This window comes from Phyllostomus hastatus, unplaced genomic scaffold, assembly GCF_019186645.2.
Source record: "Phyllostomus hastatus isolate PE091 unplaced genomic scaffold, TTU_PhHast_1.1 phas_contig_90, whole genome shotgun sequence".
Taxonomy (NCBI): Eukaryota; Metazoa; Chordata; class Mammalia; order Chiroptera; family Phyllostomidae; genus Phyllostomus; species Phyllostomus hastatus.
In genome coordinates this window covers 13,378,257-13,395,587 of record NW_025333984.1, presented here as the reverse complement: position 1 = coordinate 13,395,587, position 17,331 = coordinate 13,378,257, and the positions used below count along the sequence as shown (strand labels likewise).

The window sequence follows — 17,331 nt, the reverse complement described above, 5'->3', positions numbered from 1 at the left end:
GAAAGGCCATGCGAAGGAAGATAGTGAAAAGGCTGCCATCTTCAAACCAGGAAGAAAGCTCTTACTAGAACACAAGCATGCTGGAGACCTGATCTCAGACTTCCAGCCTCCAGAATTGTGAGAAAATAAATATCTGTTGCTGAAGTCACCCAAGTCTATGGTATTTTGTTATGGCAGCCCAAGCTAAGACCTTCCCCTTCCTTATTTCCTCTATAGCACTCATTCCTTACTAATGTGTCTGCTTCTATTATCTGTCTCCCCACACAAATGCAAGCTCCATAAGGACATAGACTTGGTTCATTTTGTTCACTGCTATGCTTGAGATGTAGTTGGTGCTACATAAATACCTGGTGAATGAATTAAATGAAAATTCTTGTTATCTAGGCTGTTGTAAACTGATTTACAACTTGACCACAGGAAGCAATAATGAATCTAAAACACAGTGATTCTTAAAATGAAAGTCACAACCAAACACCGTGGCATCAAGATGGTTATTACATGTGACTACCCTGCTATAAGAATGCTGAAAATGAAAAAGAAGAAAAAATTAAAAGTTAATCTCCAGAATGAATCAGGGAGGGATTAGACATGCAAGGAAAGACTTTTAAACTTGACAGATTAATTTATATAAGGATTCTTTAAATTCAGTGTTTCTCTAAGAAGTTGAAATCAGTGTGATTACAGGACAGCCTGCATCAGAATCATCTGTGTTTGTGTTATATGTGCCTCCCTGTGTGTGTCAGTGCATTATTTGTATGTGCCTATAGGTGTCTGTGTGTGTATGTATGTGTCTTTGAGGAAGAGCTGGTTAACAGATTCTTAGGCCCAATCCCAGTCCTACTGAGTGTGGCAGAATTTTAGGGGGTGAGGCTGAGGAATCTGTGTTAACATGCTCATTGCTATTAGAGAACCACCGTTTTACATAGTAAGCTTCCATAGTGGAATTTTTTTTAAAAAGATTTTATTTATTTATTTTTAGAGAGAAGGGAAGGGAGGGAAAAAGAGAGGGAGAGAAACAGCTATATGTGGTTGCCCCTGGCGCATGCCCGACTGGGAACCTGGCCTGCAACCCAGGCATGTGTCCTGACTGGGAATTGAACCAATGACCCTTTGGTCACAGGTCTGTGGTCAGCCCACTGAGCTAGAATCCACCAGCCAGGGCCCATAGCAGATTCTAAAGGTGTTTTAATTAATCAGAATTTTAATTGGATTTCACTATTTTCCAAAACATAGCTGGAGAGACCACCTCTAGCATACTATGAGTGTCTCCTGTTAGTTTGCACTGTACTCAGACCTGGGGAATGGGGCAGGGAGGAAGCAAAGATTATTTATGCTCAAAAAGGCACAGCTGGACAATGATTATCCACTGGAAAGGGCAGGTCTGTGTGTAAGAGAAAGTGTGGGCTTGTAGGGAACCAGGAGAGACTTGAGAGTCAGCTTCTGACTGCCCCCAAATTATCTTTGCCTATCTCCTAAGACACTGGGGGCAGTCTGGCAGTACATATAGATAGGCAGTATGGCATAGCAGACTCTGGAGTAGGACTGCATTTGAACCCTGGCTCTGTCACTTATTTGCAGTCTGATCCTGAGCAACTTTCTTAACCCCTCTGGGCCTTGGGAGTATAATTAGAAAATTCATGAAAGCATTACTCCAGTACATAATAAGAGCCCCCACCAAACATGCAGCTATACTTTTTCCTTTCTAAAAGCAAGCCTCTGGCAACATGATTCAAAGCTTTGCATCTTGTCCTTAAAAGGCATTAACACTTTAAAGTCACAGGCCACAACATAAGGATAGATCAGTAGTTCATTTAAAAACATTCAATAGCTCTGGCTGGTGTGGCTCAGTGGATTGAGTGCTGGCCTGTGAACCAGAGTGTCACCAGTTTGATTCCCAGTCAGGGCACATGCCTGGGTTACAGGCCAGGTCCCCAGCATGGGGCATGTGAAAGGCAACCACACGTTGATGTTTCTATCACTCTCTCCTTCCCTTACCTTCTCTCTAAAAATAAATAAATAAAATCTTTTTTAAAATTAAAACATTCAATAACTGTAGAGGATATATGTTTGGTTTCAGTTTGAGCAGATTCAATAGCTATTGAAATATTTTTTACTGAACTATGAGGCAAAAGAACATTAATACTTATATCTGGTTCAGGATTTAGCAAATTAATGTGGTTTGTTTCTGTTGGAGATTCATGATTCTATTTGGTTTATTCTCTGGGCAGAGCTTCCTCTGAAATTCCATCTTTTGCATTCTCAGCACTCCTACCCTCAAGTCCTCCATGACTGCACAGCTCTCCTGCCAGATCCTGCCACTGCCTGATTAAGCTTCCTACACATTTAAAAAAAAACTAAGTCATTCATTTAATCAAAACCTTTCCATGGCTTCCCATGACCTTTAGGAAAATGGATCCAAATTCCTCAGCCTGCCATAATCTGACTCCAAAGTGTAGTCCACAGTTTAGCCAGGCTGGAATTCTGAGAAGGCTGAAAATGGCCACGTAGGGTGCTTATTCCAAACCTGTGTTCAGATTTCTCCCCACGCATGGTAGGTACCACCTTCTGTTCTCTGCCTATCCTAATCACTCCCACTACTCAAAGCTTCCATACTCACCTCACTAGTACCTCCTTCAAGTACTCCAGTGCCCATTTGTTAGCTTTTTCCTTGGGCTCCCATAGCCTCAGAGAATCTGTTTTCCCTAGTTAGGCACTTTGCATATGTCAATAATTCAGTTATTTATTTAACCCAATGTTCATTGAGAGTCTACTCAGTACTGAGTACTGTGCTGGGTACTGAAGCTACAACTAAGGCCAAGGTGGACATGATGTCTCTGTCTAAATTGTAACCTGGAGGGCATGGGTCATCTCTTACCTACATTTGTGTCTCCCTTACTGCCTACAGTGTTAGAAATGTTATAGGTCATCAATAAATACTTGGTGAATGAATAACTAGTTCAAAGACTGAGCATTTCATTGATCATGGATTGATTACCCAATATGGGCTCTCATCCCCATGCTCTCAACTTGCTGGGTGTGCCTGGAGAAACAGGAACAGATAACCTTTCTGTGTTTCAGATCCCATTTAACGAAGTAGGAGACAACTGATCCTGGATAAGGCAGAAGGGCATGCTAAGGGCCTGGAACCTTTTGCCATCTCTTCATGGACATGTAGTGCTCTTTGCATTTCTCTCACTGCATGTATTCTGTCTAACCAACCCTGCTTCCCACAATCTCCCTGGTAAATTGAGTTCCTTACGGACAAAATTATGTTTTACTGATAGGTATTCTTCTAGAATAGTCCCTGGCACATAGTAGGAGCACAATAAAAGTTTGTCAAAGGAAAAAACGAATGAAAATAACCTATGATCTTTCATTTTATTGCCAGCTGAAGCAGTTCATGAAGCACCTCCATTTCCTTTCATTTCCTTCAGGTTATACACTGACAACCAGTGGTATTGACTTGACCTCTCCAACGCTGAGTAAAGAACTCTGAAAGGCTGCTGCTGAGGAGCTGTGTCCTAGAAAAGGCTACCATCCTGTACAGGCTAAATGAAATAATCTGTGCTTGATATTAAAACCTCACTGCCCCTGACACCAGAGAAAGTCTGGATTTGAGGGGACAGTAGAAACTCTGTTTCCATAGCACTGTACAAATGTCTGCCTGATGTGTTTGTTCCCACTTTTTTTTCTTGGCCTCCTTTCCAGGAAATGGACTGGAGGAGCTGGCAATTGATTAAAAATAGGCTTTATGTGAGGAAAACAAATACACATTCGGCAAAATTAAAGTCTCTGAGCTTTAGAGTGCTTGTGGTTAGCTATATTTAGGCCTGGAGTTTAGGTCTCCTCATAGCTGGTTGAAAAAAAACCTCGGGTCAAGATAAAACTTTTTCGTCCATTATAGGATCATCCCCTCTTAAGTCTCATGGCCTTGGGGATGGTTTCCTGATGAAAAGCTTAGTAAGTGCTTTTCTAGTGGCCTTTCCCTTGCAATCTTAGCACAACAGACTTTGCAAAGGGTCTTGACTGCTGCTCGGGGCTGGTTACCAAGCATCAGATAGTTGAAAAACATTTCCAGGTTTCAAGATTTTTAAGAGCAATGTCCCTGTGAAGCCTGTTGTCACCTAGTCCCATAATTTATTTCACCATGTCTGCTCGTGCCTGGTCCTGTGCTGGGGCCTAGGGATATAGATAAGATGAAGTCATGTTCACTGCCTTTAGGAAGCCCAGTGTTTAGTACAGTTTCTAATAAAATTCCTTTAGATCCTTCAGGATAATCCTGGAATAACTTGCTTTAAGAAAGTTAGAAAGTCATTATGAAGTTCAGATTGGCAGAGAGATAAACTGGGCTTGAGTATCCACTTTCAAAAAAATTCTCCTAAAGGCTCAGCTAAATGGAATTTAAAGTAGGATTTAGTTTATTCAAACCTTCATCAGAAACACACCTAATTGCAAAGAGAAAGGTGTGTCTGCAAGGAATCACTTCTCAGCCTCCTCAGTTGGCTCCCCTCTCCTCAGATCTTAGGCGCCATTCTGGCCAGGTTCCAGCCCCTGCCCCAGGAGGCCATGAAGCCAGAAAGGAAAGGGGAGCAAGAAGAAGGGAAGGGGAAGGAAGCGGGGGTGGGGGGATGGAGAGGGAAGGGCACAGCAGGGGAGGGAGGAGTAAGAAGAAACAAGAGGAAAGAGAGCAAAAGAACCCAAATTCCCTCAGGACCTATTTTACATTCCTTTGATCATTTCTGGAAGGATGGGCTCAGGAAGTACAATTATAGCCAGCTCTCAATCACTGCTGCGAGGAAGGAAGTCCTTTACAAGTGTTAGTTATTATTATAACATGAATAATTGAACCTCCCAGATAATCCCCAAACCTCATTTGAGTCTTTAAGTTTCCTTTCCTCCGCCAAACCTTTTAACAAAATGAGACTGGTGCTAGTGAGGAGGGTAAAGGGCTGATGTGGAATTCCTCCCTTCTCCTCCCCGATTCCAGTCTGTCTATGTGTCTAGTCTTAATCCTCAATCCAGAGAAACTGCCCCCATCAATACAGACAGTAGGGAGTGTGAGTGAGGAAGAGACTACACCCACCTGACCCTCTGGATCTAGCTTCATTCAGCCCCTTTCTGCCAATTCCTCTCTCCCTCTCTCCCTCTCCTAACCCTCAGAACTTCTGCACTGAGAGTCTCGCTGGAGTGTCCAAACTTTTGGAGTCTCTGGGCCACACTGGAACAAGAAGAGTTGTCTTGGGCCACACATTAAATACATTGTGACACATTATTACAAAAAAATCTCATAATGTTTTAAGTAAATTTACGATTTTGTGTTGGTCCACCTGCATAGACATCCTGGACTGCATGCAGCCAACGTGCCACAGGTTGGGAACCCCTGGTAGAGAAATGTGCATGGGCAGGCATTGGCTGACACACCTCACAGGCAGGGCTATTCATTCATGCTGTGTATCTTTTGCTCATGCATTCCTGCTGATTCTACTTTCTAAAGTGCTCTAGAAAATATTCCTTGCTTTCTATTTTCTCCAAACCAACTTAATCCAGGCTCCATTCTGTTTGGCCTAAACTCTTGCAGTGACCTCTTAGCTGCCTCCTCTCTAAGCACTCAAATCCATCTTCCATGCTATACTTTCCAATGGCTCCCAATTGTTTACAGGGTCAAGTCCAAAAGCATTTCCATGGTCAAGGAGCTATCTGTGATGTGATGTGTGACCACAACTCTGCTCTTACCTCCTACCCTCTTGTATAACTGCACAATTCCCACAACTCCTGGGAATAGCCTCACCACTTCCACCCCCTTTTGGTTTGTTTCCTAACTCTCTAATTATCTTTTAAGTCTCAGCTCCCACATCAACTCTTGCTTGATATTGACCGCACACTAACAACTCTTACTTTCAGTCATTAAGGTTGCCAGTGTCCTCAGTATATCCACTGATTCCCCACTACACTTATCACACTATATTGCTATATTGCAATCACTTGTTCACATGTCTGTCTTCCCTACTAGTCTATGAGTTCCTCAGCAGTAGTCTCTGTATTCTTAGCTCCTAAATATGTTTTGAAAGAAATAATAAATAATGTTTTCACAATTGGTCGGCAGAGAGTCAGAATGGTTGTAGTAAATCTGGCACCAAGCCTGTTCTTGCCTCAGGGCCTTTGCACTTGCTATTCCCTCTGCTTGAAACACTCTTTCTCCTCAGGTACCTACTTGGGTTGCCATCTTACATTACTCAGGTATCTGTACAAATGTCATCTCCTCAGAGGCTTTCCCTGGGTACTCCATCTAACCTAGCACACACATTGCCCTCCTGTCACTATCTATTTGACTTTCCTACTTCATTTATTTTTCCCAGAGCTTCAATCAACACTTGGCATGTTTTACAGGGCAGAGCACAAATAGGTTTACAGTTGTGAGGACATCAACCACATCGTTTATTCTTCTATTATTATTTATTATTGTATTATTTTCCATACAGACAACTGTAAACTTACTTTTGCCCTACCCTGTATATTTATATATTTATTGACTGTCTTCCTTAATAAAATATAATCTCCAAGAAGGCAAAGATTTTTGTTTTGTTTGCTGTTGAATCTCCAGTGTCAAGAATAGAGCCAGGTACAGAGAGTGGTCAATAGCGTCTTGTTCAGTATTGTTGAACTTGAACTTACACAGAACTGCATTTGAACCCTATCTCTACCATTTTCAAGTTCTGTGTGACCTTGAGCTAGCTGTCTGTTTCCTCTGAGCCTCACCCTTATCATCTGTAAAACAGGGATAATAATTCTACATACATCATAAACAAGAATTAAATAAGATCAAATATTTGAAAGCACTTGGCATGCTGCCCAGTACAGGAAAGCAGGTAGCACAAGTAAGCCAAAATCTGCTGACCAACCAGTGTCTTCCACTTCTCTGATCCCTATACTGTGTCTTTTCCCCACCCTAGCCTTTTTATCATCCATTGTGATCAAACCGTTATTAGTCCTGTGCCTGGGGGCTCTGCTCTTACTTGCCGCAGTTGTAGAGGTCACAGCAGAAGCAGGTGTTGCCCCGGATTCGAGGTGTGCAGAATTCACGGTTGAGATGAGGGCAGTTCACCTGAGGGCACACAATAGTGAGGAAGATGAGCTGGCACTGCATGGGAGGCAGGACCCTTTGGGATTGGAAATGTGAGTTAGTGACAGATGGAGATGGCAAAGATGGCTGTGAGATGAACACACCAATGCATGGGAGGGATGGGGCTGGGCAGGGGCTGGCTGAATTGTGCATGAAGCAAGTCACTGTGTAGCTGAGCTTGAATCCAGCCTCAGCCACAGTGCTCAGTGCCCCATCTCTGAAGGGTGGAGAAGGAGGGGAGGATGAGTGGATGGAAGGATGGACAGAAGAACAAATGGACAGTAGAAAATGAGGATACAAGGGGGAGGCAAACTGGGGTACAGGAAGAAAGGGCACCAGATGGGAAGGAAGACAGGGGCTGTCACATGCACTCTGAAGTACAATGGTACCTCTCTAGCTGCCTGGGTAAGGTTCCTCATAACCCTCGCAGAAGGAGAATTTTTGGTTGAGGAACTTATGACCTTATATAGGAAAAATAGGATTAGGGGGACCAGGGTTACCAGTGAACCTATGGAAGTCATTATTAATATTTTTACAGTCATCAAGTTAACACAAGAAAGTGATCACGATGAAATCAAGAAAAGAGCAATGACATTTTACACATCTTGAGTTAGCAAAAACTTTTAAAGATTAATTTCCATTTATCATATCTATTAGTAAGAAATTTTCCAGGCTCTTTCCCCCATATGGATACAATGAGTGCTTGTAAGTTTATTTTGTTGTGTTATAGAGAATATTCATAGTAAATGACCATTCTTTTCTATATTGTTTTTTTTATCCAAATGCTCACAGCCTTTCTGATAAACATACACATTTCTACGCATCCGTTGTCACCTGAGGATAATTAGAAAAATGGTAAGTTTATGATTGGGGAAATAAAAAGAGGCAAGAGGATGGTGGGGCCATTAAAAAACTATTTGCCCTGATGCCTTGCGAGTGAGGGTATCACACCATTCATGTTATATTTTATGTAAAATGACTTTCCTTGAAGTTGTGCAATGCAGTGGCCATTTTATATCCATTCCCCTCTCTTTTTTCTAAATCACAAATTAAAAATTTTTCTAACTATTGAGTGGGGCTGACTTTCAAGTTGAGGTTAACAGAGAACCAAATTGTCAAGGTTCCTAGAAGGACACAGTAGTGTTTCCTATGAAAATGATCTCTGGGTTGGGGGCTACTGTTGGTACTATTATGTACTGAAATGAAAGCTCTATGAAAATGACCTGGAGTCATGCTTCACCTCACTGTCCACCACCTCCAGTTCTGCATGAAGGGACATGGACTACAAGGAGATCTGTATGAGGCAAGAGAGAGAGACTTTTCTGTACCTACTCAAGGATTATCTGACTAGACTCTTGGGGGTGTCATGAAATGGGCCAGGCCAACAGTCCAGCCCTCCCCAGAGACTCTAAGAGAATCATATCTCTCAACAACTTCATTTGGCTTCCTGACCCCTCATGTGTGTGAGACTCAGACTTTGTCTCCTTGTCTAGGCCTAGTGCCTTGGTGGGACTCTTGCTTTTCTTCCAGCTTTGGTACCTGAACCACAAACAACTGAACCATTAGGGAGGAACCCACCCTGTGGCCTCTATACTCTCATCTGTACCTCTTGGAATCAAAGCCACACACTAAGAGGCTGCCTGAGGGGTCAGAGGGGCACTCTATGGCCAGAGAACAAAGTAAACCTGATTAGGCCTCATGAGGCTCCAACCTATGACCATGGCCTCATTAGGACTATGCTCTGATCCACTGAGCAAATCAACTACAGATACTTAGCAGCCAGCTTTAGGTCCCTGGAAAGGAGTAGAAGAAAGAGGTTTTAGGCAGAACAGGAGACTTTCCCGAAAGGCAAGACAAATAGCCTCATTCTGGCTCACCTCCTCAGCTTCCTTCTGGGATGTCTTAGGAACATAGTGGCACCGGTTAGCGTAGAGTGGTTTCAGATCCTGGAAAGGAAAACACCAAACCAAAGGTGTTTTGGCTTTGGAAAATGAAGCAGCAAGTGCTCTGATCAGTAATAATAAATTTGAACACACACATACACCAGAGCAGGCAGTGGGTTAGGTTAATTTCTGAAAGCATCTAGGAAGCCTGAGAATGTGAGGATCAGATAAAAATGTTCTAATAACTGTGTTGCACTGGACCACTTAGTTAATGGGACATTAGGAAATTGATTGAGAAATGGGTTTCTGAAAATTTCCTCTCTGGTTTCCTTTCATTTCTAGTCTTTATCTTCTTGGAAAGAGTCTCCATGGAATGAGATTCAAAACTCCAGATTATTGCAACATCACACTCCGAAAAGGGGGTGGGGGCAGCTCTAACAGTGAGGTCTCATTATCACCTGAAGACAGAACCAAGGTTGGCGGACAGGTCAGCAGTCACAAGGTCACAGCTTTTCCAAAAGGAAAAGCTGAGGAAGTAAGCCCCAGGGGGACAGGCAGTTACTGTGATTTTAACTCAACTGAACTATGAGCCATTTTCACTCAATTACATTTAGATAAAGACAGTGAACTCCAAAAATACTGCTAATGCCTAGAAAACTAACATGGGACTCAAGGACAGTTAATTTACTCCATTGTTTTGGCCAGTTTCCTGGTAAAGGAGTTCTCAGGCATGGGGTGCTGAGGGGTGAAGCTTGGCATAGAACAGATAGACACAATCCAATGCTGCCCGGAAGCCTGCAGGCAAGGGACGTTGTTCACTTTCAAGGTGACACTGAACATTCCTTGAGTGGGACCTGGCTTGGCCCAAAAGCAGGTTGGGACTGGACAACTAGTTTATGCAAATTGACCTTAGAGGTTTGGCCAAAGCACACTGGCAGAGGGAGTTTACCAATTGCTCCTTGCCCTGTCCCGACTTCTTTCACTATTTCCAATAATCCTGGTGTTTGCTTTTCCCCACACATGTGATTTAGCATCTATTGTTCCTGCCACCCAAGTGCCTCCTGCCTCCTGGCTTCCCATCCCATCAAGGACCTAGGACTTTCCATCAGCTGCTTGTACACGAACCTCCTGGCTGCGTAATGTTCTAAAAGTACATTGTCCTGTTGCCTTAGCCTGGGGTCAGGCTGGAAAGGAATGAGAGTTTTCATGTTCACACCTGGCAGGGTTTATTTTCCATGTTTGGGTAATGGCAGAAGTCATTATTGTCCCGCGGAAGGGGAGGCTTGATGTGCTGGTCACAGCCCTCCTGACCTCCTGGTTCTGCAAAAGGGATTCAGCCACCAACTGCCCTAAATGAAAATAGACATGTGTGATGGTTGCTCATTTGGTGCTTCTAGCTGTTATTCTGCATTGAGACCCCAGAAGAGGAACAAGCTCATGCAATTAAGAGGTAAGAAAAAGTCACTCGCAAGGGCTTGACAACTTTTTTTAATCTGAAGAGCCACCAACCCTAGAGTGAAGGGATGTAAACAGCAATTGCTTTATGGTGAGTGTCTACTCTGTGCCAAGCCCTCTTAGGGCATGTTCGTACCCATGACTTCATATTGTCCTCATACTTAGCCTGAAAGTTAGTTTACGATTATATCTATTTGGAAGAGAAACTGTGGCACAAAAAGATAAAGTGGCTTTTCCATCTAATTAATGACTATATTATGGGGAGGGATAAGGAAGGAAATAGACAAGGGAGAGAAAAAAAGAAACATTTAGAGGAGTTTGTAGGAAGGTAGGTCTTGAGAAGTACACATGCTCCCAAGCCAAAACACAGGGCAACAGGACATTAAAGGGCCTTGAAAACAGTAAAGCTGGTTCTAACACACCCAAGCAGTTCTAAGGTAAAAATGTGCCTTAACTTGCCAATAGATTGCATCATAGATTAATAAAGCCCCCTTCCTCAAAACTTTCTGGGTGTCAGTGAGGACTGGCAAATGTCTTAGGACAGGTACAGTGGATGCACAAAAGTTCTCTTAAAGATTCATCCAGCCGTATCCCAAACCCCTGAATCAAGTGCATTACTTCAGGCCACTAACTGTAGGAAGTACACAGGGCCTGGAGACAGAGGAAGGTAGGGGTATTTAGAGGAAACTTCTAGTAAATATAATTTGGATTCCCCCCACCATTGCCTTTGACTGAGGCCAGTAATAAAAAAACATTGAGTTTCAGGGAAATGCAAATCAAACCCACAATCAGATACCACTTCATACCCACTAACTCACTATAATGGCTGGAATTAAAAAATCAGATAATACCAAGAGTTTTCAAAGATGTGGAGAAACTGGAACACTTGGACACCTCCAGTAGGAACGTAAAATGACACAGCCACTTTGGGAAACTGTCTGGTAGTTTATCAAAAGGTTAAACATAGTTATCACATGACTGAACAATTCCATTCTTAGATATATATATATATATATATCTCCAAGGAAAATAAAACATGTCCATACAGAAATTGTACATGAATGTTTATAATAGCATTATTCATAATAGTGAAACGATAGAAACAACCTAAATGTCCACCATCTGGACAAAGAAATGTGGTATATCCACACAATGGAATATTATTGGGCCATAAAAAGAAATGAAGTACTAGTGCATAGGACTAGGGGAAATAGGTAGATGGGGAGGCAATAGCTAAAAGTTATGGGTTTCTTTTGGGGATGATGAAAATCTTCTAAAATTGATATGGTGACAGTTTGCACATTACTGTGAAGATGTAAGTGCCACTGAATTGTACACTTCAAATGGGTGAATTATATGGGATGTGAACCATATCTCAATAAAAATGTTTTAAAAATCAGGAGAGGAGGAGGAAAATGGGGGAAGTCATTTTAGCTCATGATGCCATAAAAATCTGTTGTAGGCTTCTTGGCCACAAGACCTATGTTGCCATGGAGACTGCCTCAGAGTGAATACTGCTTGTCAAATGGGGATCATAATGCCTGTCCTACATACCTCATAGGATTGCTGTGGGTCTCAAATGAGATAATAGATGTGAAGGCATAATGAAAAGCTAAATGTACTACACAAAAACAAGGCATTACTGTTTTCAAGATGGCTTCTGTTGAATACAAAATAGCATGCATGCTATGATTGACTGCAACCATGCTACAAAAATAGGTATCTGCTCTGAGGATAGTATGCAAACATCATAAGAATTCATATATTAAGATAGTCAGGTTGTGGTTGTTATAAATTCCTGGTGTGTCCTTTGCCTTTTTAAGAAGAAAAAGATGAACAAGATGGCTGCTCTCATCTAAAATCAGAAGGAGTGGGTCTAATGTAAGGGCCTACATTTATATTCCTGGCCCTAAAAGAAAATTTGGCAAAAGGCCCCTCCCTTCTGCCTTTTTCTTTTACCTCTTCCCAAAAGTTAATGCTCGAGATGTCCTTTCAGAGATGGCGTGGGTGGCAGCACTGATCATATGAGTTCCTCCAATCTTGGCAAAAAGGGACTAACTTTTATGTTTGGGAGGAAGTTCCAAAAACAAGTTGAAATTAAAATAATAATGTTGCAAATCATCCTTTACTTGATCCAATCATACCTATGACACTCCCTTAGGATGACTGCACTATTAGCCAATGACTGAAGTGGAATAAAATATCATTGATCTACAGAAGATTCTGATAACACAGTTTTGCTCCAATTAAATTGTTTTATAAAAAATTTTTCCAACTAGTTCATGAGATGTTTTCATTTTCAATGTTGGTTCACTTGACATCAAATGGGTATTTGAATTTATTGTGGAGGCTCAATAATTTACTGTGGCTTGATTCTTATTTGTGGACCAGATCAGAACTACAGTTTGAGTTCCTTGGGACTTAGGCACTTCTGCCTTTGTAGGCCCCTTACCCCATTAAGAAATATTGAAAATGATATTGTATTTATTTTAATATGTTATGACTGCATTGGTATGTATATTTATATTCCAATAGTATATATTCTAATATTATATATGAAAACTTTCTTTGGACCTAAAAGTGCATCTTTTCTTCTGATTTGAAAAGAAATGTTAATATTTTTATGTAACATAAAGTACTGTGGATCATAGGCACTGTGCCTATTGTGCCTTATGGGGAAGTCAGCCCTGGGCCAGATGTCTAGAGTAGTATGAAATGAGAAGTGCTGAAAAGGGGGAGAGGGCTTCTGTAGAAAGCCACATGGAAGTGTCCTAAATCCTTGGCTTCCTCAGAGAATGAGCACAGGTTTGGTATTAGGAATAAAGTGGCCTTTCTTGAGGCACAGATTCTCCAGAGTAGGAAGCATTTGGCATTTTAACAGGACTAGGCTGTGAGTGGAGGCTTCTAGTTCCGGGGCTTTCCCCAGACCACAATCACATCTCTACTCTGCAACCACTGCCATAGGGACAGCAAAGTTCAGGCATCTGAGAAAGGGTGACTGTGTCCTTATGGTCTGTTCCTGTTGCTGTTGAAGAGGAGAGAGGCCATCTACTGAAAACTTTAGTCTTTCAGGAAGTCATGTGGCTTCCTTCTCCTCTTTCCCTACCTCCTACTACCAACAATGGTTCCGAGCCATTCCCCTGGTCCCACTACCCTTATCTTTGCCTTTCCAAATCTCACCCATAGGCCAAAGGCTTAGTTCCAGCCCCAATACCACTGGAAAGCCTGCCCTGACCTCCGGAGTTCGAGATAAGCCACTGTGGCACTTAGAGTCTGTACCCTCAGCTTAGACCCAGTTCTCTAGAGGCCTGTGTTTCCATGGGTGTCCTCATATAGACTGTCAGCTCCTTAAGGCAGAGATCCTGTCTTCTCCCTCTTCTGTTTCCCTCACAACACTCAGCACACATCCAGCACTGACTCAATGAAGCCTTGCTGTAGTGCACATTTACTTTAACCCAGGACTACAAATACTCACAATGTGTCTGGCAGCAAAGACCCCATCAACTATGGCACAACAAAAGGCTGCAATCACACCAAAGCTGATAAAGACGATTGAAGCCACCAGCTGCGGAGGGAACAAAAGTGTCTGTTAGCTTTCCACTCTTGCTGCTTCTAGAGACTAGGCAATCCCCAAGAGACTGCCACCCAAAGCAGAACTCTGGCTTGCTACCCCATGAGGATGTTCTTTGCACTCATGCAAGATTAGTGGGAACTGAGGAATGGGGAAGACAAAGAAGGGACCAATGAAGCACTTTTTACATTTTCAGAGCAAACTAAGACATTTACTCCATGAGTCTGTGAGCACCAAATGAAGAGGAAGGAGGCTTCCTGGTATCCAGCATACTGTCCATGGCAGAATTTGACTCCATTCTCAGACTCAGAAAAAATTTGGACCTTTGACATGTACTCCAATCTTCTATTTTATTTATTGTGAAATCAGAGGTTCAGAGAGAGGAAGCGGTGTGTGTGTCCAGGGTCACCATCTAGTCTATGGAAGAATCTGGTACCCACCAACTCCTAGTCCACTGTCTTCCCAACCCTTCATAGTGGGCTCTGGTGAATATAGGTATGATTCTGAGGGCCCACAAAAACCTACAAAGACTTCTGCAACTTAACACTTCAATGTCAAAGACATTTTACAAGGGTTGACGTCTCTGAAATTGATCAACTCTGTGTGGTACATATGAAAACTTTTCAAGTAAGAAAAAATGTTTGCTTGAACCAGACTGCCCTATTCCCTGACCATGTTAACTAACAGAAATGTTCCTGATAACTTCTCTCTCATTACAAGGGTGATACTACAATCCAGCGTGGGTGTTGGTGTTTCAAGGAATTTCCAGGAGCATGGATAGGTGCTGCCTGAGCCCACTATCTGCCCATGTTGACCCTAAGAATTACATGAATTCAGTGTGTTTCTTCCTTGAAGTATTTGGGGGATAAGAAGGAGAAATAGCATGGCATTAAGCAGCTCTCCAAGGAAAAGTAGGAATCAAAGTTAAGGCCACCCTAAGTTTTTCCCACTTCAACAGGCTACAAGGAAATGCTTATTATCTCCTTTGGGAGTTATTCAGAAACCTCTCCCCATAAATCTCATTTCACAGCACTACAGAAAATTGGTAAATAATGGATGAACAATGTCATGAAATTGGCATTATTAGCTATGCTATGATAGGCTCTACAACTGAAACTCCCCTATTATTCTGAATAATTTAGGTCCAAAGTGCAAACACTACTGGTGGGGGAGGGGCAGAGGGTGGGTAGAGTCCAGGTGAAATGGAAGAAGAGAACTATTAGAACTCCCCTGAGGGCGATTTCCACATTGCCAGGGGTGGGGAGAATATATGGTTAGAGTTCTCTGTCCCTAGAGCTATTACGTTATCTGATTAAACTTGCTGTTAAATAGACCCCCTTATCAAAGTCAAGTTGCCACAGAGACTTATACTGGGGGAGCCTAATCAGCCCACCTCTGACCACCTACCAGGCATCTTGATTTACAAGCCCTATAAGCTGCGATATGCTTATAATTTGGTCTGTACCTTCTTTCTCCTGCCCTCTAGGAAGCTTACTCAGACTGAACCAGGAAAATACAACAGCTTGCCCTTGTGCACTCCCATTAGGACATAGTTTCCAAATTTTACTTCCTGTCACATATGGTCATCTTCCCTTTCAAACGTAAAACATATTTAGGTTTCAACTATGGGGAATGGAAATACTTTAGGGCTTCATAATTTTATGCTGTGCTGTATGTGTCCCAAGCATATTTGTTCTCTTAATCAAAGTACTCTAGATTATAAGCTAAAAAGTGGGAACCCTCTGCAAAAACTTCCTCAAAAGATTATGCATCAGAAAGGAAGTTGTGAGAATCACCAGTAATCCAGGGCTGTGGCAACAAAAATCACAGAAGCAAAGGTGTTCTAGGTGAGGACGGTTGCCTGACTGATTAGGCTGGGGCACTGCTTTGGGAGTGGGGAGGAAAGCTAAGGGCAAGACTAGCTAGGCCACTGAAGGACCATCAGAGAAAATGAGAACAAGTCCCATACCACAGAGTCACTGAAAATCAAGTTCCCTGGAGGCTTAAGAGAAAAGACAAATTAGCAGTTTCTTTCGTGGCCCAATTTGGGCAAACTTAAGAAACATGCTATTTTCAGATGAAGAACTTGATTCTATAGTAATGAAAACTTACCATTTGCCGTTTGTTTTCAATAAGGTTGGATCCAATGATTCCAAGGAATGATCCAAAGCCGAGCTGCAAAGCAACATGGCACACATAGCATGTGGGGAGGTGGTCAGCCTGACCACACAATCATTCAGCTCCTGGATATAATTCAGGATAATGGAAAGTAACTGGGGTATAGATGCTAAAGCCACATGTAGTTGTTACTTACACAAATAAAATATGTGCAATAAAAGTATTTCTCCCACCATTTGCCAACTTTTCCTTGTAGATATGAGTCACACCTAAAAAGAAATGCATGTGCCCAAAAACTAAAAATCAAAGTCAACCATAGCTTTTCAGAGCCTGCTTATTTCAATTTCAATATTCATTACCTAGCATGTGACTGGTGAATCAATAAAGACATATAATGGTAAAAAGCATGCATTATATTTTGATCTTTATCCTTTTTTAAAAAGCAAACTTCCAGTTTCATGCATGGATTACAAAATAAAAGTTTGAAATAGCAAATTTTTTGATGCATCTGGCACACTAACAAAACCCAGGAAGTACTTTAGAAATCAGCAAGCACCTTAACCTAAACTTAAAAAAAAGAACTATTTTTTGAAAGCCTGTATTTGTGGTTGACCCACTGCAATTTATGTTAGCACTTATTCACCTCTTCCATCTCTGCTTCATTTATGGACAGAAAGCATTCATTAAAGGGTGAATAGAAATGGCAGAGTAAAACCCTGAAAAACAATTTCCCTAAGTGGCTGGGATGATGGCTCGGTGTAGCAGATCCCACTTTCCTCTCAGTTCTGCCATTAGTAGGCAGAGTCTGCCAGTGTCAGCTGAAAACAATCACTAACTGATGGCTGTTGATAGGGATGGAAATGAAAGAAGTAAAAAATAGTGAGAATGGACCAATAAATCTTAACAAAAGTCAGTGATGTAGTTACATATTTCTTTAGACTCACTAATGGTCTAGGTTTCCATCTGTAACTTTAGCTTGGCTCACAGGGGCATCTATTTCAATCTGACTCCCCAAACTTTATGCCTAGACTTGGAAATCAAATTGACCCGTGGCTGGGCAGGAGTTTGGTTGGGGCAGTGTAGGGGGACTAGGTGCTTGTTCCAGAAACCTGAGAATGAAAGAGAATGAAGGGAAGGAATGAATACAAATTTACAAAGACTCATTCTGCAGGGTCACTTAGCCA

The 17,331-nt window shown here is 42.1% G+C and overlaps 1 protein-coding gene across 3 annotated transcripts in view; it reads right to left on the bottom strand.

Annotated features, from left to right (window-relative positions):
• Positions 1-17,331, bottom strand: part of TMEM255A (transmembrane protein 255A) — a 103,009-nt gene that overhangs the window by 17,509 nt on the left and 68,169 nt on the right. Inside the window, exons 5-9 of one of the 3 annotated variants that reach the window (XM_045852230.1) lie at positions 16,142-16,204; positions 13,934-14,023; positions 8,998-9,066; positions 7,510-7,581; positions 7,014-7,102 (exon numbers count right to left, since the gene is read on the bottom strand). In XM_045852230.1, the coding sequence (XP_045708186.1) occupies positions 7,014-7,102; positions 7,510-7,581; positions 8,998-9,066; positions 13,934-14,023; positions 16,142-16,204 (383 nt within the window). The remainder of the gene's footprint in view (positions 1-7,013; positions 7,103-7,509; positions 7,582-8,997; positions 9,067-13,933; positions 14,024-16,141; positions 16,205-17,331) is intronic. The other 2 variants (XM_045852229.1, XM_045852231.1) reach the window with 2 other exon arrangements.